Source organism: Mastigoproctus giganteus, chromosome 3 (genome assembly GCF_048544385.1).
Source record: "Mastigoproctus giganteus isolate SK-2022 chromosome 3, ASM4854438v1, whole genome shotgun sequence".
Lineage (NCBI taxonomy): Eukaryota > Metazoa > Arthropoda > Arachnida > Uropygi > Thelyphonidae > Mastigoproctus > Mastigoproctus giganteus.
Genome location: NC_143577.1, coordinates 123980013 through 124005387, shown reverse-complemented (window position 1 = coordinate 124005387; position 25375 = coordinate 123980013). Strand labels below are relative to the sequence as shown.

The 25375-nt window shown below is 38.8% G+C and overlaps 1 protein-coding gene across 1 annotated transcript in view; it reads right to left on the bottom strand.

The window, feature by feature from the left end:
- The window catches only part of LOC150088255 (intermembrane lipid transfer protein VPS13A-like), a 3009916-nt gene that overhangs the window by 334137 nt on the left and 2650404 nt on the right, over window positions 1–25375 (bottom strand). The window contains exon 72 of the mRNA XM_090370087.1: window positions 1383–1458. Within this exon, the coding sequence (XP_090226213.1) occupies window positions 1383–1458 (76 nt within the window). The remainder of the gene's footprint in view (window positions 1–1382; window positions 1459–25375) is intronic.

Sequence of the window (25375 nt, the reverse complement as noted above, 5' to 3'; positions counted from 1 at the left end):
TGGTTGGTTGGTTGGTGGAACAGACTTCCATCCCTTGTCGTGGAAGTTGATAGCCTAAATAAGTTTAAGGCTCAGCTGGACAGGTATTTCGAACGAACAGAGGGGTGAAGTGGAAGTGGTTATTTTTTATTTATTTATTATTATTTTTTTTTTGGCTGATGCTGCATAAGCTTGCTTTCTTGCATCAAATACCTCTACTAATGCTAATGCTAATGTTTGGGGTTTATTAAAAAAACCTGAAAACCTTTCTTACTTTTTCTTGTGGCTGAAGTGTTGTGGAAAGGGAACACAAACTCCAACTTGCAAGACTGTTGAAAACAGATGGACACAGTAATGAAAGTCACTAGGAGAGTGGAAGCCACTCTCTTAGTGACAAATATAATAGAAGCAAATTTAGTTGCTGAAACATGTAGTGGTATCACATTTTTGGATTTTACCATTTTTAGTTTTACAAACTTTTCTCCCATTGAATGCCAGTAAAAAACCACCCTTCCTTGCAATCAGATTGTTCAATCACATTGCCAGTTTCTTAATGTAGCCAATCCACAACTGTTTGAGGCAGCCAAAATCATTTGTGTTTCTACCATAACCGTTCAGCTCTACTTTTCATGTTTTGTCTTTCTTTCTCTTAAACAAGGTTGCAGAATAATTGTTGTATTTTTACAATTTTAACAATAAATTTTCAAAAATTTTCTTTTATCTTAGTGATATTGTTCTTTTTTCTCTGTTCTCACTAACTATTCTTATTTATATTTTCTAACAAAACCTTTTCTTACTTTTCACTTTATTCAATCAAAAAAAATAAAAAGTTATTCATAATTTTATTATGCCTAACAATCTGCAGCTATTTAGTAATACTCGCACTTACAATCACACATTAAAATTTTACTTTGTAATAAACTATACTTTTCTTCAGTTTCTTTAAAAATATATATTTTCTGATATGTAATAATAAGTAAGTACAAAACAAAATAAGTAAAAACAACAAGAAAACAAGTAAAAATAAGTAAAAGCAACAACACATATGTTACAAATGGCAGCATGAATATAATTGTTTGCTGAGAGGATCATTTATCAAGATATATTAGTTTCACCACAAGCAGTGAAAAGAAATCAGTTTAACAACCAATAAAAAAGAACAAAGGGAAAAATGGCACAGTAATAAAGAGAGACTAAATTTAACTAAACTGATAGTATATCACAGCTGTATGTACAGCCAGCAATAAATAAATAATGGATTCAAGTAAACAATGAATGCTATGTTATTTGGAAATTTATGCTGTGTATATTTCACTAATTAACTTAATCATAAATCAAACATGACTGCAAAACTAATGTATAAAAATATTCAAGACAATCTTTTTTTTTTTTTTTTTTTTTACCAACAATATGGCCTAATAAACTTTGGGCTCCTGTTGCTATTCCTTCTGCAAATTCTTCAGGTCCTTGAACAGAACCCTAATAAGAAACAGTTATTAGTAATTTTCAAGAGACTACACATTATAAAAAAGATTAAACATAATTTAAATTTTGGAAAAATTAAGATATAATTACATTCTTATTTAGGCAAAGAGCATATGAAATCATACTGCTATCCCTTTCACACAGCAGTATGCAACTTTTAATAATATGTATTAATTTTTCATAAATTTCACATAATAAATGAACGGAAGATATATCCTTCTGAGAATATCAGATGTCGATGTCATCGTAAGTCAAAATTCCATTGTATGTGTTCTAAAGGCACACTGTATTCAACACACTATATGTGTTGAATAGGAAAGCCAGCATAATACACCCTTTCTGGATGAATCAGAGATGGGAGCTCCATAATTTGAACAGGAACGAAGCAGCAAGGTACGATTTGCTCCCCAAGCTAGGGTGGATAAAACTCTTTAAGTATCTTCAACTTTTCAAGTAGACGTTAATACTATAGATGAAATTTAACACTTACTGTCCAGGATTAATCCTAGAAACCTGATGTTATTAGTGACTGGAATGGTGAGGTTAGAAATCAGAAGTTGAAGAGCCTGCATGAAGCTTGCATTATCTATAAAAGTGAATAGCAACTGTTTTCTGCTGACCCCTTCAAACTCTGGAGAAAATTCTTCACAAATACAGATAGATTTCACTGTAGAAGAGAGAGTGAAGATCACTAAGTATGTCACACTGCCAGGTACTATTAAATGTATTCTATATATCTCTGGAGACCATTACTACATGTTTCTTTTTAACAAAGGCATTACAAATGACAAATTCAGTCAAATTCAGGGATGATCTGTTTCAAAGAAAGCAATGTGACTATGATTCATTTTATGTGATGCAATGGACCAGATAAGTCATGGTGGATTGGTTTTTCGAGGTTCTTTCTGAGGCAGCTGGGGGGGGGAGGGAGAGAAGATAACAGAACGGGGCATAGTAAGATCTTTCCCAGGCTTATGAAATGGCAAAATGGTGGAATCACTTCAGGAAGTAGGGTAAATGTTTTCTAAAAATATTCTGTTATAAAAGACTGAAAAGACTTAAAACTTTATCTTAAAGATGCTGTAACATGATAAATTCCATCTAGCTTGGCAGCACTGTTGGATGCTGTTTTTATGGCATGCAAAAGTATCAGTATATACTTTTGCATGCTCATACATAATCAACCTCTTCAATATAAAAGAATATTGAAGAGGTTGATTATGTGGAAAATGGAGAGTAGTTTGGAAGTTAATGGATTTCTATTCTTTGGTGTAATTAATTTTTTTGAAATACTGGTAAATAAGCTGAATGCTACTGAAACTTCAGCTAAAGTATTGCCCAAAGTATTGCACTGGCTGTATCTGAAGGGCTAGAAATTTCTTGCCCATTGAAGGAGATTACTGGATTTGGTTTTGGTTTTTTTTTTTTTTTTAGGAGCATTAGCAACTAAGGCCATACTGCTCCGGGATATGCGGTGGTCAATCCCTGACCTTTCCACATCCTCCGTATTTGGTGGTGATGGGCTCGAACCCCGGTCTAATCAAGAAGCGTGTGCTACGCATTGCTGCTCCTTCCCACCTGGCTACGGAGGCACCGAGATTACTGGAGAAGGTATGCTTGGAAACTTGCCAATAAGCTGTCTAATTTTTTTTCTTTGTTTTTCTGGAGTTGTGCCCTAATAATAATGGAAGCAAAATTGATCCAGGAGCCCTTCTTGGCTTGCCATCTGACCAGATGTGCTTTTACCTATAAATTGGAGTCCCTCAGGGTTCAGTGTTGGGTCCATTGTTGTTTTCTGTATTTATAAATGATATTGATGATGGTATATCAAGCTTAATGTCCAAGTTTGCAGATGATACAAAGGTTGGCAGGGTTGTTAAGGACACTACTGATGCTATGCTGCTGCAACAGAATCTGGAAAGGTTGAGCAGATGGTTTGAGAGGTGGCAAATGAAGTTTAATATTGACAAATATAAAGTACTACATATGGGAAACAGTAACCCCAGAGCAACGTATAAACTCTGTGGTACTACACTGACAATGGTAGAGAATGAAAAGGACCTGGAGGTAATTGTGCAGGCAGATATGAAGTTCTCTGAGAAGTGCAGATGGGCTGCAAGAGTAGCTCATGGTGTCTTGTCAATGATATACAAGAATTTTTCTAGCAGGGATAAGGAAGTGATTATTCCCTTGTATAAGGCAATGGTCAGGCCACACCTTGAGTACTGTATACAGGTCTGGAGGCCTCATTTCAAGAAGGATGTAGAGATGTTGTTGTTGTTGTTATTTGGTTTTTAGAAGCATTAACAACTAAGGTCATATTGCTCCGGGATATGCGGTGGTCATTCCCTGACCTTTCCGCATCCTCCATATTTGGTGGTGACGGGCTCGAACCCCGGTCTAATCAAGAAGCGTGTGCTACGCACTGCTGCTCCTTCCTACCTGGCTACGGAGGCGCCTTGGATGTAGAGATGCTGGAACGAGTACAGAGAAGGGCAACAAGATTAGTGAATGGAACAAAGGGGTACTCTTATGAAGAAAGGCTTAAGTTTTGCAAATTACAGTGTCTGGAGACTAGGCACCGGTGAGGTGATCTGATAGAGGTGTATAAAGCCTTGAATGGTTTGTGCTTGCTCAGTGCTGATGGGATTCTTCCTCTTGCTCAGAATAATCACCTAAGAGGGCATAAATTCAAATTGAGGAAAGACAGATGTAGGATAGATTTGCGGAAATTTGCCTTTAGCCAGCGGGTAGTTGGTTGGTGGAACAGACTTCCATCCCTTGTTGTGGAAGTTGATACCCTAAATAAATTTAAGGCTCACCTGGACAGGTATTTCGAATGAACGGAGGGGTGAAATGGGAGTGTTTTTTTTTTTTTTGGCTGATGCTGCATAAGCTTGCTTTCTTGCATCATATGCCTCTACTAATGCTAACTTCTTGTTGTTAATGAGATTAACCATGGTTGGAACACAGCAAAACAAATTGCAGGTTTTATTTTTCACCTGCTTATTTTTGTACATTATTTGTTCCACCAATAATTATTGTGCTTGACATTATTGAATAGGAAGGGAGGAGGAGTTATGCTGTTAGTTAAGAAACACATAAAATCTATGGAAGTGCATCCAGTTGACATGGGTGGACAGTGCAATGTTGAGTCAGTTTGGTGTGACATAAACACTGGGAAAGGGAAAATGAGAGTAGGAGTATTTTATAGGCCTAATGACTCTGATGAGTACAACGAATAATTGTGCAGAGAAATAGAGTGGGCCAGTAAATCAGAATGCCTTATAATGGGGGATTTTAAATTTCCAGATATTGACTGGAACTTGTGGATTTGTCATTCACACATTAGCAAGACTTTTGTGGATTTATTGGAGGACTGTTTTCTACAGCAACATGTTTGAGGGGCAACCAGAGGGAGTAATACTAGAGTTACCATCCGTCCTCTTTTAATAGGATTTGTCCAGATTTTTTGTCTAAAATATTTGTCTGGGTGGATTTTTATAAATTTGTCTAAATGTTCGGATTTTTATATTATACGCCATTTTTTTATGCAAGCTCGACAAAAACTACCAAGTTACGTTATACAGAATCTTTTTCGGAATAGGAGACAATTCTTCAATTCGAATTTCCGTGTTGACAATTAGGCAGAAGACCCCGACGACGCTCAGTTTACTGCATCGAGATCGTTACCAACCCACGCCTGCTTCAGAATTTACGCGCATATAAATTTTATATAGTCTAGCAATACAATAGTTTGGTTTAGAGAGTAGATAACGCATGAAGATCAGATGGTGTGCTAGAAAAAGATATATAAATTACAGGAATTCCAACATGTCAAATTAATATTGACAGTTAAAGGGACTGTTTTCTCTGGAAATTGATTGCAGCATATGAAAACGTGGATTTGAGCTGTGTGCACACCAAATTTATCGAAAGTTGCTTACTGTCGACTAAATTTGGTATACTTATCAATGATCCAATCAAGAGGCAGACACTAGTTTATTTAATACCAAAGTTTACCTTTTTTTTTAAATACTGTTTTTCACTTTAATTACAAAAATATTTATTATCCATCTTTATACCTGTAGGTACTTTTCTGCAATTAGGTTAGTTTAGTTGTGAATGTAAAACATAACCTAACCTTAATAAAATGTATACTTCACTACTTACAATAAACAAATATTTATTATTATTTCAATTATAAAAATTAATATTATAAAAACTATACTTCCCCTAAAAGGAAGTGCATGTTAACAGAAGAGATGAAAAACAAATTTCCATATTTTGTATCTGGCCGAGAGGAATGGGAAGGTGAATGTAAAGTTTGCAGAATGGGGACATATGTTTCAGTAGCCAATAAAGGGGTTGGTGATTTGAAGCATCACATTGAAACTGAGAAGCACAAGAAAGCAGTTCAGGGTGAGGCCTCTTCGGGAAAGGTTACAGATTTTTTTGTGAAAGCTGTCAGTAAAATAGAATATGATCTGGCTGCTGCAGAGGGTACCTTTGCTTTTCACACTGTTAAGCATCATAGTAGTTACAAATCAATGGATTGCAAAAGTGTCATGTTAAAAATTGTATTTTTTGATTCTGAGATAACAAAAAGATTTTCCTGCACTAGAACCAAGACAGAAGCTATTGTAAACTTTGTACTTGCAAATCATTCTCTTAATCTTACTGTAAAAACTTTAAAAGAAAATAAAACTGCATACTGCGGGGTCTCAACTGATGGAAGTAATCATGGTTCTGAAAAAATTTTCCCATTAATTATTCAGTATTTTGATGTAAATGAAGGAGGGTTACAAACAAAATTAATTTAATTACAGAAGATGCCTAACGAGACTGCCGATACCATTTCTACGTATGTTAAAGAAACTCTTGAAAAAAATGGTTTGTGTGAAAAATGTAATGCATTCACTGGGGACAATTGCAATACAATGTTTGGAGGACTGAGACGAAATGAAGAAGGGAATAATGTCTTTGCAAAATTAAAGAAATTGTTGCATAACAAGACTTTGATTGGAGTGGGCTGCCCTGCACATATTTTTAACAACTGTCTCCAGAATGCTGCAGAACTTTGGGAAGTTGATGTAGAGAACATTGTTTTTAAAATTTACCAGTATTTTCATAATTATACAGTCCAGACTGAAGAGCTTAAAGAACACTGTGAGTTTGTTGAGATTGAATATAGACAACTCCTTTCTCACAGCAAGACGAGATGGCTTTCATTATTTCCAAGCATCACAAGGCTAATAGATATGTTTCCAGCTTTACAGGCTTATTTTCTGTCCCAAGAAAAACCTTCCATTGTGATTAAAAGGTTGTTTGAAAATGGATTTAGTGAGATTCATCTTTGGTTCATGCAATCACTTATGAGTGTATTCCATACACACATACATACAACGAATTGAAAGGGAAAGTAACTCAGTTGCAGAAGTGCTAGATGTCTTAGTCTCAGTGAAAGAAATTATCTCAAAACGGATGGATCACAACTTCATGCCATTAAGAGTAAAGGAAATGCTATACAAAAAACATGATGAAGGACTTGTACTTGAATGTGAAAAATTTTCTAGTGATACAAAAAATCTGTATAGAAATTGGATGGAATATTTAGATAAGTGGCTACACCATATGGAATCCATTTTTGGTTTTATTTGGATGAAAATGGATGCAGTACCAAGCTGGAACGATGTAGAATGTTCTATTTCCTACTTGATTGACAAAGGGGTAACAATTGATGATGTTAAGTGTTTTGACCAATTTAACAATTTGAAGAAATTTTTTGAGGGTCAAATGAATAATAAAGACTTTAAAAATATACTTATACATAAAAAGTGGGCCAAATATTTTAGTAATTCAAAAAATATTGAATTCCATTCAGAATTGTTGAAAATTGCCCAGTTTTTCTTTGCAATTCCTCCTCACAGTGCAAATGTAGAGAGAGTATTCTCTCTAATGCAAAGTCAGTGGACGAAAGAAAGGAATAGGTTAAATGTCAATTCTGTAAAAGGTATTTTGTTTTTGCAGTACAATTTCAAGCATCTGTCATGCGTTGATTTTTACACATATTTGAGATATGTGTAAATATGCAATCCAGAGCTATTGAAAGAAATAATTTCTCATGACAAATATGAATGTACTACTCCTAAACATCAGTAAATGTCGCTTGCATTGTCTTTATTTTATTATTTGCATAATATATATGTCCTCTTTTTTAATCCAAGATGAACTTTTTGTCCTCTTTCATTCGCCCCAAAACATGTAAATGTCCTCTTTTTATGAGTGCAGAAGATGGCAACCCTAAGTAATACTCTTAATCTAATTATCAGGAGTGATGATACATGCATTAGGAATCTGCAGATAAAGGAACCATTAGGTGAAAGTGATCACAGTCTACTGATGTGGGATTTACTTAAAGATGTAACTACCATCAAAGGTAAAGGGAAGGGTTTTTGTTTTCGTAAAGGTGACTACAGTGGTCTCAGGCAGTTTTTGAATTCTATAAAGTGGGATCAACTGATGATATTAAAAACAGTGAATTCTAAATGAGAGACGATCAGGGACTTATTCTTGGAAGCAACTAGGCTTTTCATGCCAACTAAGAAATACTGTTCAAGATTTAGGCCTAAATGGATGTCAGATGAACTAATGTGGAACTCATTTTTCTTCTCTTGGCAGAGAAAAAAAATGAGTGGGATGCATATAAATTAGCAGGTGACACAGAAGCCTATGGCAGATATAAGCTAGTCTGTAATCAAGTCACAAAGAATGTTAGGCAAGCGAAGGCCGATTATGAAAAATCCTTGGCAAAGAAAATCAACAAAAACTTCTTTACTATGTAAACTCTAGAAGGAAGGGGATGAATCAGATTGGTCCACTTGATGTTGGTGGCTCGACTCAGCTATCAGAGCAGGATGATTTAGTTTGTCAGTTATCTTGCTCAGATCACTGACAAACTAAATGAGTATTTTGCATCTATATTCACACATGAGGAATACTGTGAGAAAGGAGAGGACAGAAGTTTACTAAACTCTAACAGGAAGCTAAATGATTTTGTAATAATGGAGGGCAAAGTGGAGGAGAAATTAGCATTAGTATTAGTAGAGGCATACGATACAAGATAGCATCAGTAGAGGCATATGATACAAGAAAGCAAGCTTATGCAGCACCAGCCAAAAAAAAAAAAAAAAAAAAAAAACACTCCCATTTCACCCCTCCGTTCATTCGAAATACCTGTCCAGCTGAGCCTTAAATTTATTTGGGCTATCAACTTCCACAACAAGGGATGGAAGTCTGTTCCACCAACCAACCAACTATCCGCTGGCTAAAGGCAAATTTCCACACATCTGTCCTACATCTGTCTTTCCTCAATTTCAATTTATGCCCTCTCAGGTGATTATTCTGAGCAAGAGGCAGAATCCCATGAGCATTGAGCATGCTGAAACCATTCAAGGCTTTATACACCTCTATCAGATCACCTCACCGGTGCCTAGTCTCCAGACACTGTAATTTGCAAAACTTAAGCCTTTCTTCGTAAGAGCAACCTTTTGTTCCATTCACTAATCTTGTTGCCCTTCTCTGTACTCATTCCAGCAGCTCTACATCCTTCTTGAAATGAGGCCTCCAGACCTGTATACAGTACTCAAGGTGTGGCCTGACCATTGCCTTATACAAGGGAATAATCACCTCCTTATCCCTGCTAGAAAAATTCCTGTATATCACTGACAAGACACCATGAGCTACTCTTGCAGCCTGTCTGCACTGCTCAGAGAACTTCATATCTGCCTGAACAATTACCCCCAGGTCCTTTTCATTCTCTACCACTGTTAGGGTAGTACCACAGAGTTGATATGTTGCTCTGGGGTTGCTGTTTCCCATATGTAGTACTTTACATTTGTCAATGTTAAACTTCATTTGCCACCTCTCAGCCCATCTGCTCAACCTTTCCAGATCCTGTTGCAGCAGCATAGCATCAGTAGTGCCCTTAACAACCCCCAACCTTTGTATCTTTCTGCAAACTTGGACATTAAGCTTGATATACCATCATCAATATTATTTATAAATACAAAAAACAATAATGGACCCAACACTGAACCCTGAGGGACTCCACTAATAACATTAGTCCACGATGAGCAGTGTCCATTGATTACCACTCTCTGTCTTCTCTCCCCCAACCACCCCTTTATCCATAGCAACCATTTGCCTCCAATGCCACACTGCTCCAATTTGTGCAGCAGTCTTCCATGTGCAACAGTATCAAAAGCCTTTCTAAGATCCAAGTATACAATATCAAAGTTATTCCCGGCATCCAGTTCTTTTGTGACTGCATCATAGTATCCAATCAAATTGGTCAGGCAAGACTTCCCCTTAACAAAACCATGCTGTGTCCGAGCTATAAGTGAAGTCTTGTCTAGATGATCCTGCAGTGCTTCTTTAACCAGTGCCTCCATTAATTTTCCTGGAACAGAAGTTAAACTCACAGGTCTATAATTACTTGTGTCAGCCTTTGATCCTCCTTTGTGAATTGGAGTCCCATTTGCACATCTCCAGTCTATCAGTACCTCCCCTGAGTCCAAGGAAGCTCTCATGATTATGGCTAAGGGTTTGCTTACTTCCTTTGCTGCCTCCTTTAATATAATTGGATAGATTCCATCCACCCCAGGTGCCTTTCTTGTGTTTATCTTCAACAATTTCTCCTCCACTTTTCTCTCAGTTATTACAAGATTATCTATCTTACTGCCAGAGTTGAATACACCTCTGGCATTGCCCTCGCTGAATAACTCCTCATGTGTGAATGTTGTTGCAAAATATTCATTTAGTTTGTTAGCTAGCTGAGCAGGATCATAGGTTGGTTGGTATAGAAGTTAACGGCACAAGGGCAACTTAGGCCAAAAAGTGCCTAATCCAGTGTTTGGATAGATGCTGGAAATTTGCTTTATCTGATATTAGAAATGTTCATACAGTTTGGTTTTTTTGAGATAGGTGAAAAGCTCATTAGCATTAGCATTAGTACAGGCATTTGATGCAAGAAAGCAAGCTTATGCAGCATCAGCCAAAAAAAAAAAAAAAAAAAAAAAACCCACTTCCACTTCACCCCCCTGTTCGTTCAAAATACCTGTCCAGCTGAGCCTTAAACTTATTTAGGCTATCAACCTCCACGACAAGGGATGGATTCTAGATCTCATCTAGAATAGCATTGTTTCCGAACAGATTGGTTAGTGATAACGGTTCTTGAATTTGGACCAGGGAGCAGAAGGTAGTATTTCTGATGTGAGAATAAAAAGAACAGTCTAAGAGGATATGGCGAACTGTCAGTTGTGATAAACAATGAGTGCATATAGGTGGGCCATCACCCATGAGCAGGAACAAGTGGGTCAAGTGTATGTGCCCTATGTGCAATCTTGCCAGTATTACCTCTTCATGTCTGTTTTGTCTGAAGCCGGAGTTCCATATTTATGGTTCTTGTTTAATTTTGAATAATTTATTGTTCGTCTGTGTCTTCCAAAGGTTTAACCACCGGTCGTCTCTACAGATATGTCGGATATGTTTTACAAGGTCTATATAGGGTACTAGGTAAGATTTTGGTGCACTGCACTTTGGGTGCTTGGCTGCCTGGTCTGCTGTTTCATTACTTGTGATGCCAGTGTGCCCTGGAATCCAACAGAAACTTACAGTATGATTCCTATCCTGCAAATGATTTACACGAGACCAGATTTCTTTTACTATGGGATGTGGGGGTTGAGATATTGATATTGTCTATAGCTAGCTGGATTGCATACAATTCTGCAGTATAACTACTAATCAAAGTATTCAGTCAGAAGAGATATAGACACTGTGAATGAGGTAAAGACTGCTGCAGCACCTATGGTGGCATCTGATTTTGAGCCATCAGCATAGATTATGCAGATCTGCGCATTGCTAGAGCATGACCTGCGTGCAGTTGTTTTATGTTACAATTTTCCAGGTACTTCTTTCCCCATTGTTGGAAATAGGTGTCGCAGTAAGTTGAGGGTGTTGACCAGGGTGGATCAGGTATTCTGGTTTCTTTGAGTGTGTTTTTGAGATTAAAATTCCAGCATTGAATTAATTCTTGTAGTCTAATACCAGTTGGTTTATTTTCAGTGGGTTTATTGTTAGAGAAAGTTATCCATTCAGGATTGAAAAGTAATAGTTGATTGGGATGATCAGGAAGGCTTTTAATTTTGGCTGCAGGTTAGGTTAGGTGAGGAGTAACATTTTCCTTCTTAAGTGGAGTGGTGGTTCGTTTGCTTCGATATAGAGACTTTGGACCGGGATGTTCGAAAAGCCCCAAGAACTGTATGAAGAGCACTGTGTTGTATGATATTCAGTCTTGAAAGTACAGTTTTCCTAGATGAGTCATAGACTATTGCACCATAGTCTAGACATGACCTGATGAGAGATCGATACAAATGCAGGAGAGTCTATCTATCTGCTCCCCATGCCATAGCTGAGATGGCTCTGAATATATTGAGTTTTTTCAAGCAGACGGTTTTGAGGTGACTTATATGCATTGCAAAATCGGGTTTAGTATCTAGTGTTAAACCTAAAAAACGTATATTGCTGACAAGAGGGATTGGTCAATTTCTTAATTTAAGTTCAGGCTCTAGATGTAATTTGCACTTTTTACAAAAGTGAGTCACAACTGTCTTTTGTTCTGACAGGTGATAACCATTTTGTAGGGTCCGCGTATCCAACTATTTATGGAAAGTTGTAACTGTCTCTCTATGCTGATAATATTTGGTGAATGGCATGATATCGCAAAATCGTCGGCATACAAATATATTTCTACAGTTTTGGGAATATTTTGCGTCATGGTGTTTAGTCTAATTGCAAAGAGGGTGGCACTAAGGATAGATCCTTGAGGTACCCATTCTTCTTGGATAAAATACTGTGAAAGTACATTCTGGTGACGGACTTAAATTCTGTGCTTAAGAAAATTCTGAATGAATTGAGGTAAGTGTCCTCTCAACTTGTAGGAATGAAGCTCTGAAAGAATGCCATACCACCATGTGGTATCGAATTCTTTTTCAATATCTAGACTGACCATTACTAGATGTTCGTTTTTAACATATGCATTGCAAATGTTAGTTTCGGCTCTTATCATTAGGTCCACAGAGGATCTATTTTTTTCGGAAACCATATTGATTGATATTTAATAGCATTTCACTTTCAAGGATCCATTTTAGTCTGCTGTGTATCATTTTTTCTAGTGTTTTACCCAGACAGCTAGTGAGAGAAATGGGCTGATAATTTTCTGGAAGTGATTGGTCCTTTCCTGGTTTGGAAAATCAAGAATGATAGAGTGACACCATGAGGAAGGTCAAACACATTCAATAAAAATATGATTATAGAAAACTAAAAATAGATTTAAGGCTGTATTGCTTAGATGTTTGAGCATTATATAGTAGATTCCATCCGGTCCTGCTGCACTGTTTGCTGTTTTGTTCAGAGCTTCTTGGAGTTCAGTTAAGATGAAACGCTGGTTATAAGGAAGAGATTGGATGGTATTAAAATTTATTTTATATTTTTCTGCCAAGGTTTTGATTTTCAGGAAAGAATTGTCATATGCAGATGCTGCCAATATTTGACTGAAAGTCTCTCCAAAGAAATTGCCTATTTCCTTAGGAGAGGACAGTTCTCGTCCTTTTTAATTAAGATTGGAGCAGAAAAAGGAATGCATTTATAATTTAATTGTTAGATTTTCTTCCATATTAACCAACTGCACAATTTTCAGAAAAGCTTATCCAGGATTCTTTTTTGGCTAGTCTTCTGATTTGTCGTGCTCCTGCCTTTTGTTTTTTGTATAATATGAGTTGGCAGTTGTGGGAAACCTACGAAATAGATTCCAGGCTTTATTTTTTTCCTTTTTGGCACTGTTACAAGCCTCATTCCACTAGTATTTTACATGGTCTGCAGATGACTGAGGGATTGCTTCAGACACTGGTCAAAATTTGTGTGGAAATGTGCTCTGTGACGTTGTCTATCAGTTGTGTTTTAATAAACTGATCATCAAAAGAGACACTGAGTATTTTGCCCAATTTGCTTTTGAGAACTTCCATTTTACTCTGTAATTTGGATAGTGAGATTGTTTTGTTAGAATTTTGCATATAATTGGATAGTGATCGCTGTTGTGCAAATCATTTAGGATTGTCCACTCCATGCTGGGAAATAAAATTGGAGAACAGATTGACAGATCAACTGCTGTTGGTTCAGTAAAGTCTCAATCAGTTGTCCTCTTTGATTCATGTCGGAAGATCCCCATAATGGGTGATGACCATTGAAATCTCCTATGAGGAAGAAAGGTGTTGGCACTTGTGCTATTAGATCCTCTAGGTCTTTTAGCATGCTGGTGCTGTTTGGTGGAAGGTATATTGAAATGAGAGTTAGGGTTATTCCAAGTGCAACACACACACACACAGCAACAGTTTCTAAGTCAATTTGTAGAGAGATATGTCGAGCAGGGATTTTAGGGTTAACTAATATCGCTACCCCTCCATGTGCAGATTTTGCAGTATTCCTGTCTTTTCTGAAAATTGTGTAGTTTTTAATTGAGCGAGTTACCTGTCTTGTTAAATTAGTTTCTTGCAAACAAACACTCACTGGATTATACTTATTGATCGGGTCGTATAAGTCATCAATATTGGCTCGCATGCCCCTGCAGTTCCATTAGAGTATGTGCTGCATTACTTGGTCTTAGGAGTTATTGGTTTGATCAGTCTCTTTTCTTGGAGCAGTTTGTTTGTAACAATCTGTTTTATTTATATCTTTTTTGGGGAAGATGGGTTTCTCTGTATCCATGCGTTCTTCCGCATGAAGTTCTAATATAGTTTCTTCTGGGTCAGGTTTATTGTTCACATCCATATGTATAGGGGATTTTTTCTTGGTCTGAGCATGGTCTGTTGGTATTGTTTTGTCTGCTTTTTTAGCAGTTTCAGGCATATTGGGTGGTACTGAAATTGGAGTGTTAACTCCTTGCTCCAGTTGATTGTGTTTCGCAGGTTGTGGCTTAGCATTAAGCATGGATCTGACCCAATCAGAAAGAGAAATGTTTGGAGGGACTGTAATGTCAGTTTGAGTAGCAATGGAAAGGCTGTGTTGGGTTTCTTGTGCATACGTGCATTTTGGCATAAACTGCATAATATGCTTTTTGGCTTCCTGGTATGTTACTTTGTTTTCTGTTTTTTTTTATTTTTTTCGCACTTTCCACATTTCACAATTTTTTGAATATGCCGGATGGTTACCTTTGCAATTGGGACAGGTGAAGGGGGTTACAGTACAATCAGCTTGAGTGTGTTCTGTTGAACCGCAGTTTTGGGAAATCATAGTGCCACGGCATGCTACCTGGGAGTGTCCATATTTCTGGCACTTATAACACCTGATGGGATTCGGTATATATGGACATATACGACAATTTAGATAGCCTGCTTTAACCATTGTTGGTAAGTTTAGAGAACTAAAGGTCAGTATTATGTTCCGTGTTGGCTTTAATTTTCCATCTTTCCGGATTAATATTCTTTTTGCATGTATTACTCTTTGATCTGCCAATTCTTGCACTATTTCATCCTCTGAGATGTTTATGAGGTCCCACTCTGCTATAGCTCCTTTGGAGGTATTCAGAGTGACATGGAGTGTTATTTTCACATGAATTCCACTAAATGTGGTCAGTTTCAAGAATATTTCTGAGTGTTTTGGCTTCATTCTTTCTAGCAGCAGGTCTATAGACTAATCATTTTATCATCTTCTGTGATCCTGCAGCATTTTCCCAGCATTTCAGAATTAGAAATGGGAATAATTTGCTCGAAGGAAAATCTTATTGAGAATGAATAAAGAGAAAAGCTGGCTAATCTTGTTGACATTGATCTGTTTTTTGTCTTTTATTTTGGATGGAGTCATGATCAGGTCGATCTTTATCGGTTGAGGATCTCAATGGATCAAGTGGAGGAAAGGTTTCTTTGTCCATTTTGTACTCCTTTTGGCCCTGAGGGTTGGTTTCCCCCACTCAGGTTACAGGTCCCACCAGGAGGAGGCAGGAATAATGCCACGAGTGGCCAAGCTGTTGTTAGGTTAGTAACTCTAATAAAAATAAAAGGAAAGATGTCTTTTCTTTCCTGACTTAAGATGAAGGCTACTGTGCTTTATGAAAAACTTTTTTTTTTTTATTTTTTTTATGTAAACTCCAAACACAAGAGGTATTAGAACCGATAGAACTTAGTACCGTGCTTGGGTTGGAGGTTGAGAAGGCGAAAGATGGTATTTGTTGACATTGGATCTGTAGACTGTAATTTTCAGGCAATACATATGAAGGAAGGTTGTTCCTTCATATGTATTGCCTTAGAAAATGGCAGTTGAATGAATAAACAAGGAAGATGAAAAGTTCATTCTGGGAGTTTGAAGTTGGACAGTAAATGGATGTTGGCTGGTGGCGGCATGTGTTCAGACTGTTTTGAAAGAGACAGCATGAATTATAGCAGCCAATTCAGAAGAACAGTGCCCATGGAAGTATCTGTAGAAGAGGCATGCAGCAGAAAGAGCATGTCTATGAGACGAGTGGAGAGATTCTGTTAGAGTTGAATCATTAATTAACCTAACTGCCCTCTTCTCAGTGGAATCAAGAAGCCTGAGAGAGGTTTAGGGGGTACCACCCTGTGAGAGGCCTCCGTAGCCGAGTGGGCAGGAGCGGGAGTGCAGTAGCACACGCTCTTTGAGTAGACCGGGGTTCAAGCCCCTGACTCCTGAATACGGTCGATCTGCCAACCCGCGTGGCAGATTATGGTCCATTTCCCTTAGCATGAATTGTTGAGGAGGCTTCCATCCTGCAGTGGGTTGATAATGGCTGCACTTTACTTTTTTTTTTACCCTAGATGTGGGAACAATATTCCATGGCAGGGCGGATTTGTGATTTATACAGAGTAAGCAGCTATATGGAAGAAAAGTAACGCCGAGAGCAAAAGAGAAAACCAAGTTTTTTAGATGCAGAGGAAGCAATATTTGTAATGTGCTTGTGCCAAGAGAGATTAGAAGTCAGGGTAATCCCCAAAAGAGATATATCATTTTGCCTAGAAATCGGAGCATCACTAAAGATAAGCACAGGAGCAGAAGAATCCTTTTTGTGAGATATAAGGCAAAACTGAGTTTTAGAAGGGTCGAAATCTACTACACTGTCTTCGCCCCACTGGAAATTACCCGAAGATCGGCATTTAAGGAATTGGTAGCAGATTTTTGAGAAGTTGAAGCTGATTGAGCAGGGCAAGGTTTCTCAAATGGAAAGTAGAATGCAATGTGCTATCATTGGAAAAACTATGGATAGGATTTCCAGTCAATGGAAAAAGATCATTAATATACAAGAGAAAAAGAGTGGGAGAAAGAACTGAACTGAACCTCAGGGGACACCAGCATTAGTGGAGAAGTTAGAAGACAGAGAGCCATCTACCATCACACTCAGTGAGCGATCAAAGAGAAAACTGGATAACCAATTACTAAAAACAGTTGGCAAACCATAAGATGGAAGCTTGTTTAAAAGACCTTTATGCCAAACACGATCAAAAGCCTTTGAGATATGAAGAGCAACAACTTGTGTTTCACCGAACCTTTCCATTGAATTAGTTCATAAATGGGTAACATAAGCCAGAATATCAGCAGATCGACATTAAAGGAATCCATACTGGCGATTGTTGATCAGACGGATGGTTTCTAGTTAGCTTAAGAGTTGCTGGTTAATTGATTTCTCCATTACTTTAGAAAGATTATAAGTAATTGCAATGGGACAATAATTGGATGGGAGGGATTTGTCACCCTTTATAGGAACAGGCTGGATATGAGCAAATTTCCAAGCAGAAGGAAAAACACCTTTGGAATAAGAAAGTGAAAAAAGGCGGCAAAGAATAGGAGTAAGTTCAGGAGCACAGGTTTTGAGAACAAGTGGAGAAATACCATCGGGACCTGGAACTTTCTTAGCATCAAGATTCGTCAAAATCCTTCTCACATCCTTTTGATGGAAGACCACAGGAGGCATTGAATGGAGTGGTTGGGAATGGTGGGAGGCGTTTTACCAAGATCATTAATACATGAGTTAGAAGAAAAATGAGATGATAGCAGGTCAGCTTTATCCTTGGTTGAAGTGACAAAAGAACCATCTGCCATCTGGTTTGGACAGAGGTGGCAGCAGAGATGGGCAAAAGCTGCGGCCAATAGCTTTGGCAAGAGACCAGAATGCTCAGCTACCATTAGGACAAGAAGCAAGTTTTCTATTCTTAGTCTGTTCAAAATCTAGTTTGGACTGATTAATAACTGCTTTACAATTGTTGCGAGCTTTGGTGTGGGCAGAAAATGAAACTGAAGAATTAGAAACAAGACAATTACGATATGCAACATTCTTCTCTTGAACAGCCTTAGCACATTTATTGGAAAACCAAAGTTTAGAAAAAGGTTGCGATTTTAAAGTGGAGTGTGGAATAAAGAATTCCATTCCTGCAAGAATAATTTCACTGATATGATCTGAGCAAATGTTGACATCAAATGTTTTGAAACAGTAATTCGACCAAGGAAAAGAAGAAAATAAATCTTGCAGGTCATCCCATTTTGCATTCTTGTAATGCCAAACAACATGAGGTTGGGAATAGATATGAGATAAAGGTTCCGTTGGAGAAGAGACAATCACCAAGTTGTGATCTGAAGTGCCTAAAGGACCTCTCACTTTGACAGTAAACTTAAAAGGGTTGTTTGTGAGGAAAAAGATCAAGCACGTTGACTGTATGATTAGGATTGTCTGGTATTCTTGTAGGTAAATGAACAATCTGTGCAAGGTCATTAGTAATTCATAAATGGGTAACTTTTCATCGCTGGACAGTGCAGTGTCGAGTCAGTTTGGTGTGACATAAGCATTGGGAGATCAAAATTGAGAGTAGGAGTGTGCTATAGGCCTAATGACTCTGATGAGTATAATAAGAAACTGTTCGGAGAAATAGAGTGGGCCAGTAAATCAGAGAGTCTTATAATGGGGGATTTTAATTTCCCAGATATTGACTGGAATTTGGGGGCTGGTCACTCACATAGTAGCAAGGCTTTTGTGGATTTATTGGATGATTGTTTTCTACATCAGCATGTTCGGGAAGCAACTAGAGGGAGTAATACTCTTGATTTGATTATCAGTGGTGATTCTTCATGCATTAAGAATCTGCAGATAAATGAACCACTAGGTGGCAGTGATCACAGTGTTCTGAAGTGGGAGTTACTCAAAGAGGTAACTACCATTAGGGGTAAAGGGAAGGGGTATTGCTTTCGTAAAGGCGACTACAATGGACTGAGACAGTATTTAAATTCTATACAGTGGGATCAACTGATGATATTGCCAACAGCAAATTCAAAATGGGAAGCATTCAAAGAACTTATCTTGGAAGCTACTAGGCTTTACATACCAACTAAGAAATATTGTTCAAGGTTTAGGCCTAAATGGATGTCAGATAAACTAATGAGGCATATGGCAGAGAAGAAAAGTGCATGGGATACATACAAATTAACACGTGACACAGACGCCTATGATAGATACAAGTTGATCTGTAACCAAGTTACAAAGGAGGTTAGGCAGGCTAAGGCAGATTACGAGAGATCCGTGGCAAGGGATGCAAAGAAAAACAGCAAAGAGTTCTTTACTTATGTAAACTCTAGAAGGATGGGGATGAATCAGATTGGTCCACTTGATATCGATGTGTCAACTGTTGATGACCCTGCTCAGGTAGCTAACAAACTAAATGAATATTTTGCATCGACATTCACACATGAGGAGTTATTCAGCGAGGAGAATGCCAGAGGTGTATTCAACTCTAGCAGAAAGCTAGAGAATCTTGTAATAACTGAGAGCAAAGTGGAGGAGAAATTGTTGAAGATAAACACAAGAAAGGCACCTGGGGTGGATGGGACCTATCCAGTTACATTAAAGGAGGCAGCAAAGGAAGTAAGCAAACCCTTAGCCATAATTATGAGAGCTTCCTTGGACTCAGGGGAGGTACCCATCGACTGGAGATGTGCAAATGTGACCGCAATTCACAAAGGAGGATCAAAGGCTGACACAAGTTATTATAGACCTGTGAGTTTAACTTCTGTTCCCGGAAAATTAATGGAGGCACTGGTTAAAGAAGCACTGCAGGATCATCTAGACAAGACTTCAGTTATAGCTAGGACACAGCATAGTTTTGTTAAGGGGAAGTCTTGCCTGACCAATTTGATTGGATACTATGATGCAGTCACAAAAGAACTGGATGCAGGGAATAACTTTGATATTATATACTTGGATCTTAGAAAGGCTTTTGATACTGTCGCACATGGAAGACTGCTGCACAAATTGGAGCAGTGTGGCATTGGAGGCAAATTGCTGCTATGGATAAAGGGGTGGTTGAGGGGGAGAAGACAGAGAGTGGTAATCAATGGACACTGCTCATCGTGGACTAATGTTATTAGTGGAGTCCCTCAGGGTTCAGTATTGGGTCCTTTATTGTTTTCTGTATTTATGAATGATATTGATGATGGTATATCAGGCTTAATGTCCAAGTTTGCAGACGATACGAAGGTTGGCAGGGTTGTCAAGGACACTACTGACACTATGCTGCTGCAACAGGATTTGGAAAGGTTGAGCAGATGGGCTGAGAGGTGGCAAATGAAGTTTAACATTGACAAATGTAAAGTACTACATATGGGAAACAGCAACCCCAGAGCAACGTATCGACTCTGTGGTACTACACTGACAGTGGTAGAGAATGAAAGGGACCTGGGGGTGGTTGTGCAGACATATATGAAGTTCTCTGAGCAGTGCAGACGGGCTGGAAGAGTAGCTCATGGTGTGTTGTCAATGATATATAGGAATTTTTCTAGCAGGGATAAGGAGGTGATTATTCCTTTGTATAAGGCAATGGTCAGGCCACACCTAGAGTACTGTATACAGGCCTGGAGGCCTCATTTCAAGAAGGATGTAGAGCTGCTGGAACGAGTACAGAGAAGGGCAACAAGATTGGTGAATGGGACAAAGGGGTGCTCTTACGAAGAAAGGCTTAAGTTTTGTGAATTACAGTGTCTGGAAACTAGGCACCAGCGAGGTGATCTGATAGAGGTGTACAAAGCCTTGAATGGTTTGAGCATGCTCAATGCTGATGAGATTCTTCCTCTTGCTCAGAATAATCACATGAGAGGGCATAAATTCAAATTGAGGAAAGACAGATGTAGGATTGATGTGCGGAAATTTGCCTTTAGCCAGCGGGTGGTTGGTAGGTGGAACAGACTTCCATCCCTTGTCGTGGAAGTTGATAGCCTAAATAAGTTTAAGGCTCAGCTGGACAGGTATTTCAAACGAACAGAGGGGTGAAGTGGAAGTGGTTATTTTTTATTTATTTATGTTACTTTTTTTTTTTTTTTTTTGGCTGATGCTGCATAAGCTTGCTTTCTTGCATCAAATGCTTCTACTAATGCTTATGCTAATGCTAATTGCAAAAGCCTCAGTATCTCGACTAGCTGGTAGGTGTGATTAGAAAATGTAAGCCAGATGGAGTTGTGAACATTAAAATCACCAAGGAAAATTACCTCACTGTTAGGAAAGTTGGACTGGAGAAAGTCAATTTGCAAAGAGGGGAAGTCAAAGAGCTCTAAGTGATTAGTGGAGTTGGGAGAATGGGAGAGATAACAAATGAATTTGACACAATAAGGTAGAGTGATTTTAAGCCAGAGAAGACCAAAGAGAGGAGATTCCAAATTGCCAAGTCTCTGACAGGGAAAATCAGAATGGACATAAGCACAAGTACCACATTTGAGGCGAAAGAATCATACAGCGAATAATTTGGACATCTGAGATGAGCAGTAGTTGAATCAACCGATAACTGAGATTCTGTCAGAAAACGTACATGGGGTTTGGCAGACTGCAAGTGGAAATCGACATTGCTGAGATTAGAATTGAGACATCTTTTTGCAGATAAGCTTGCTTTATTAGTTTGACAATTCATGGTGTATTCAATAGTAAGAAAAAGTAAGTGGGACATGCTGTATGAAGTAATGAAATTTTTGGATATGGCATACACATGGTAAGAATATACCCAGATCCTTTACATAACGTGGCATCGACAATGTTCCCCACATACACACTACTCGGACTCCCTCCAGTCACTATCTGGCAGAGTAGAGGTAGCAAGGTTATACACTAGCTGATCTGGAAGCCTCCTAGAGATTTACCAATAGGTTTGGTCCAGTGTACTAACTGTGAACACCGTTTTAGAGCTGTACCCTCGAAATGTAAGGAATATTGGTTTTCGCCACGATGTTCATCATAACCTCAAATGTCATCAATCATACTGCATGATGGAAGAGATAGGGAAGGGTTGACCAGAACTTAGCTCTAGAGACTAAACATGGGTTCCACCACTTCAAGCCTCCAATAAGCAAAGTGGTGGTACTGCACCAGTTGATGAGAGTCATCTACCACCTAGTACTGCCTGGTAACATAGAGGGGGCGGCATTCCTCCATGTGGTGTGGGAACCACTCCTCGACCCCTGCTTACATTGGTTCACACCTGGGTGGCCACACACCATGTACTTGTGCATGGAGGTTATACCCAGGATAACTAACAGTCCCACCATCGTGAAAGTGCAAGCAGTGGATTTGGCTGTCACAGTCCGTTCGGATTCCGCTGAAATTGGGTCCACTTGACTTGAGTGTCACCCGAATATCAGTTCCATCAGCATTTTAGACTTACAGGTAGCAAGTACAGCTTGTCTGGCATATGTGAGAGAATGTCTGTGACAACCTCAAGGCCTTAAGAGAAGCTAACTATAAACTTAACAAGAAGAGTGATTCCTTTGAAGCAAAATGCTTGAAATCACTTTATTGAGCCCAGAGATCGCTTGGCCCCCTGGGCTACAATGCAAGAAATCAAGCATAAGCGACATCAACCAAAAAAAAAAAAAAAAAAAACTGCTCCCATTTCACCCCTCCGTTCGTTCCAAATACCTCTCCAGCTCAGCCTTAAATTTATTTTGGCTATCAACTTCAACAACAAAGGATGGAAGTCTGTTCCACCAAACAACTACCCACTGGCTAAAGGCAAACTTCCTCAGATGTATCCTACAACTGTTTTTCCTCAATTTGAATTTATGCCCTCTTAGGTGATTATTCTGAGCAAGAGGAAGAATCCCATCAGCATTAAGCAAGCACAAACCATTCAAGCTTTATACACCTGCAAAGTGATCACTTTGCAGGTGCCTCTCCAGAACAAGTACAGCTCATTGTTGAAAAAAAGTCGTGAATTAGGGTTGAATTTGAACAGTTCTGCCCAGCCAGGATTGGAGGGAGTACATGATGAGAGCTTTGTTGATCAATTAGGCCAGAAAGATTGTGCAAGGCTCAAGGGGTAGAATTTTTTTCAGCCTGGTCTGTACTTCTACAGGGATGGGATACACTTAAATAGAAAGTGTGCAAGAATATTTGCTAATGCTATTGAGGCAGTGTTAGGTGGGTCGGAAAACTGATAGTTTGGGGGATACAAGGACTAATAGATTAACAGTAGCCACTGGCAGAGGTGAAAGTGATTCTTGCACTATTGGAATATTGGAATGCTTCTAATGGAATGAGCAGCAGCCTGGAAAACAAGATGCAGGATATTTCAGAGATCTGGGAGTCATTGCGGTACAAGTAAACACATGGGTTGGGTTAGGGTAACTAAAAAAAAGAACAGGTGCATGTATACTTGCATCTACACCAATGCTAGGCATTTGGTAAATAAATTTGATGAATTTGAGGTATTCCTCAAAACATCAAAGGCAGATATTGTTGGGATTTCAGAGACATGGTGTCACACAGATATAAGGAATGCAGAACTGGAATTTGGGGAGTACGACGTCTGCAGAAAGGATAGACAGGATAGTAAGGGAGGAGGGGTTATGCTATTAATTAAGAAACACATAAAATCCAAGGAAGTGAAGCCAGTCGACACAGCTGGACAGTGCAGTGTCGAGTCAGTTTGGTGTGACATAAGCATTGGGAGATCAAAATTGAGAGTAGGAGTGTGCTATAGGCATAATGACTCTGATGGGTATAATAAGAAACTGTACAGGGAAATAAGAGTGGGCGAGTACATCAGTGAGTCTTATAATGGGGATTTTAATTTCCCAGATATTGACTGGAATTTGTGGGTTGGTCACACACACTAGCAAGGCTTTTGTGGATTTATTGGATGATTGTTTTCTACATCAGCATGTTCTGGAGGCAACTAGAGGGAATAATACTTTTGATTTGATTATCAGTAGTGATTCTTCCTGCATTAAGAATCTGCATATAAAGAAACCACTAGGTGGCAGCGATCACAGTGTGCTGAAGTGGGATTTACTCAAAGAGGTAACTACCATCGGTGATAAAGGGAAGGGTTATTGCTTTCGTAAAGGAGATTACGATGGTCTGAGACAGTATTTAAATTCTATACAGTGGGACCAACTGAAGATGTTACCAACAGCAAATTCAAAATGGGAAGCATTCAAAAAACTTATCTTGGAAGCTACTAGGCTTTACATACCTTTACATACTAAGAAATATTGTTCAAAGTTTAGGCCTAAATGGATGTCAGATGAAATAATATGACATATGGGGGATGTCTTTGTATGTGCGCGATGAAAGGAGTGTAAGGAAATCAGGACTGTTATGGGCCTATATGAGAGCTTGAAGGACAGGGTGGATGCCCTCGAAGGATTACAAGTGAGGGGCCCATCAAGCTCTCAGCTGCCCACACCAATGCCAGAGCTTGCACTTGGTCATCGCACAACACAGCGGCAGCCCCCAAGGCAGAATGCGCTGGTCCCAAAGGAACTAGTAGTTGTGGGCGACTCTATTGTCAGGGAAACGGGAAACATGCTTTGTAAAAAGGATAGGTGGAACAGGACCAGAGTATGTCTGCCAGGGGCAAAGGTTGATGACGTTGTAGAGCGGATATCATCTTTTAAGGGTACAAAAGGTGATATAGTTGAACAAGTTGGCACTAATGATATTAAGAGTAGGAGACCGGCGGAATTACTTAACAAGTATAGGTCACTGATGAAAAAAAGCTGTGAATTAGGGTTGAATTTGAAAGTGTCTGCAATTCTGCCCAGACACGATAGGAGGGAGTATACGATGAGAGCCCTGTCGATTAATTCAGCCCTGGAAAGATTGTGCAGGGCTCAAGGGGTAGAATTTTTTTCAGCCTGGTCTGTACTTGTTAACAGGAGAGACTGCTTCTACAGGGATGGGATACACTTAAATAGAAAGGGTGCAAGAATGTTTGCTGATGCTATCGAGGCAGTGTTAGGAGGGTCGGAAAACTGCTAGATTGGGAAGATACAAGGACTAATAGATTAACAGTAGCCACTGGCAGAGGAGAAAGTGATTCTTGCACCGCTTCTATTGGAATGAGCAGCAGCCTGGAAAACAAGATGCAGGATATTTCAGAGACTGCTGGAAATCATTGGGGTACAAGTAAACACATGGGTTGTGTTAGGGTGGCTAAGAGGAAGAGCAGGTGCATGTATACTTGCGTGTGCACCAATGCTAGGAGTCTAGTAAATAAATTTGATGAATTTGAGGTATTGCTCAAAACATCAAAGGCAGATATTGTTGGGATTTCATAGACGTGGTGTCACACAAATATAAGGAATGCAGAACTGGAATTTGGGGAGTACAATGTATACAGAAAGGATAGACAGGATAGGAAGGGAGGAGTGAGGAGGGGTTATGCTATTAGTTAAGAAACACATAAAATCCAAGGAAGTGAAGCCAGTCGACATCGCTGGACAGTGCAGTGTCGAGTCAGTATGGTGTGACATAAGCATTGGGAGATCAAATTTGAGAGTAGGAGAGTGTTATAGGCCTAATGACTCTGATGAGTAT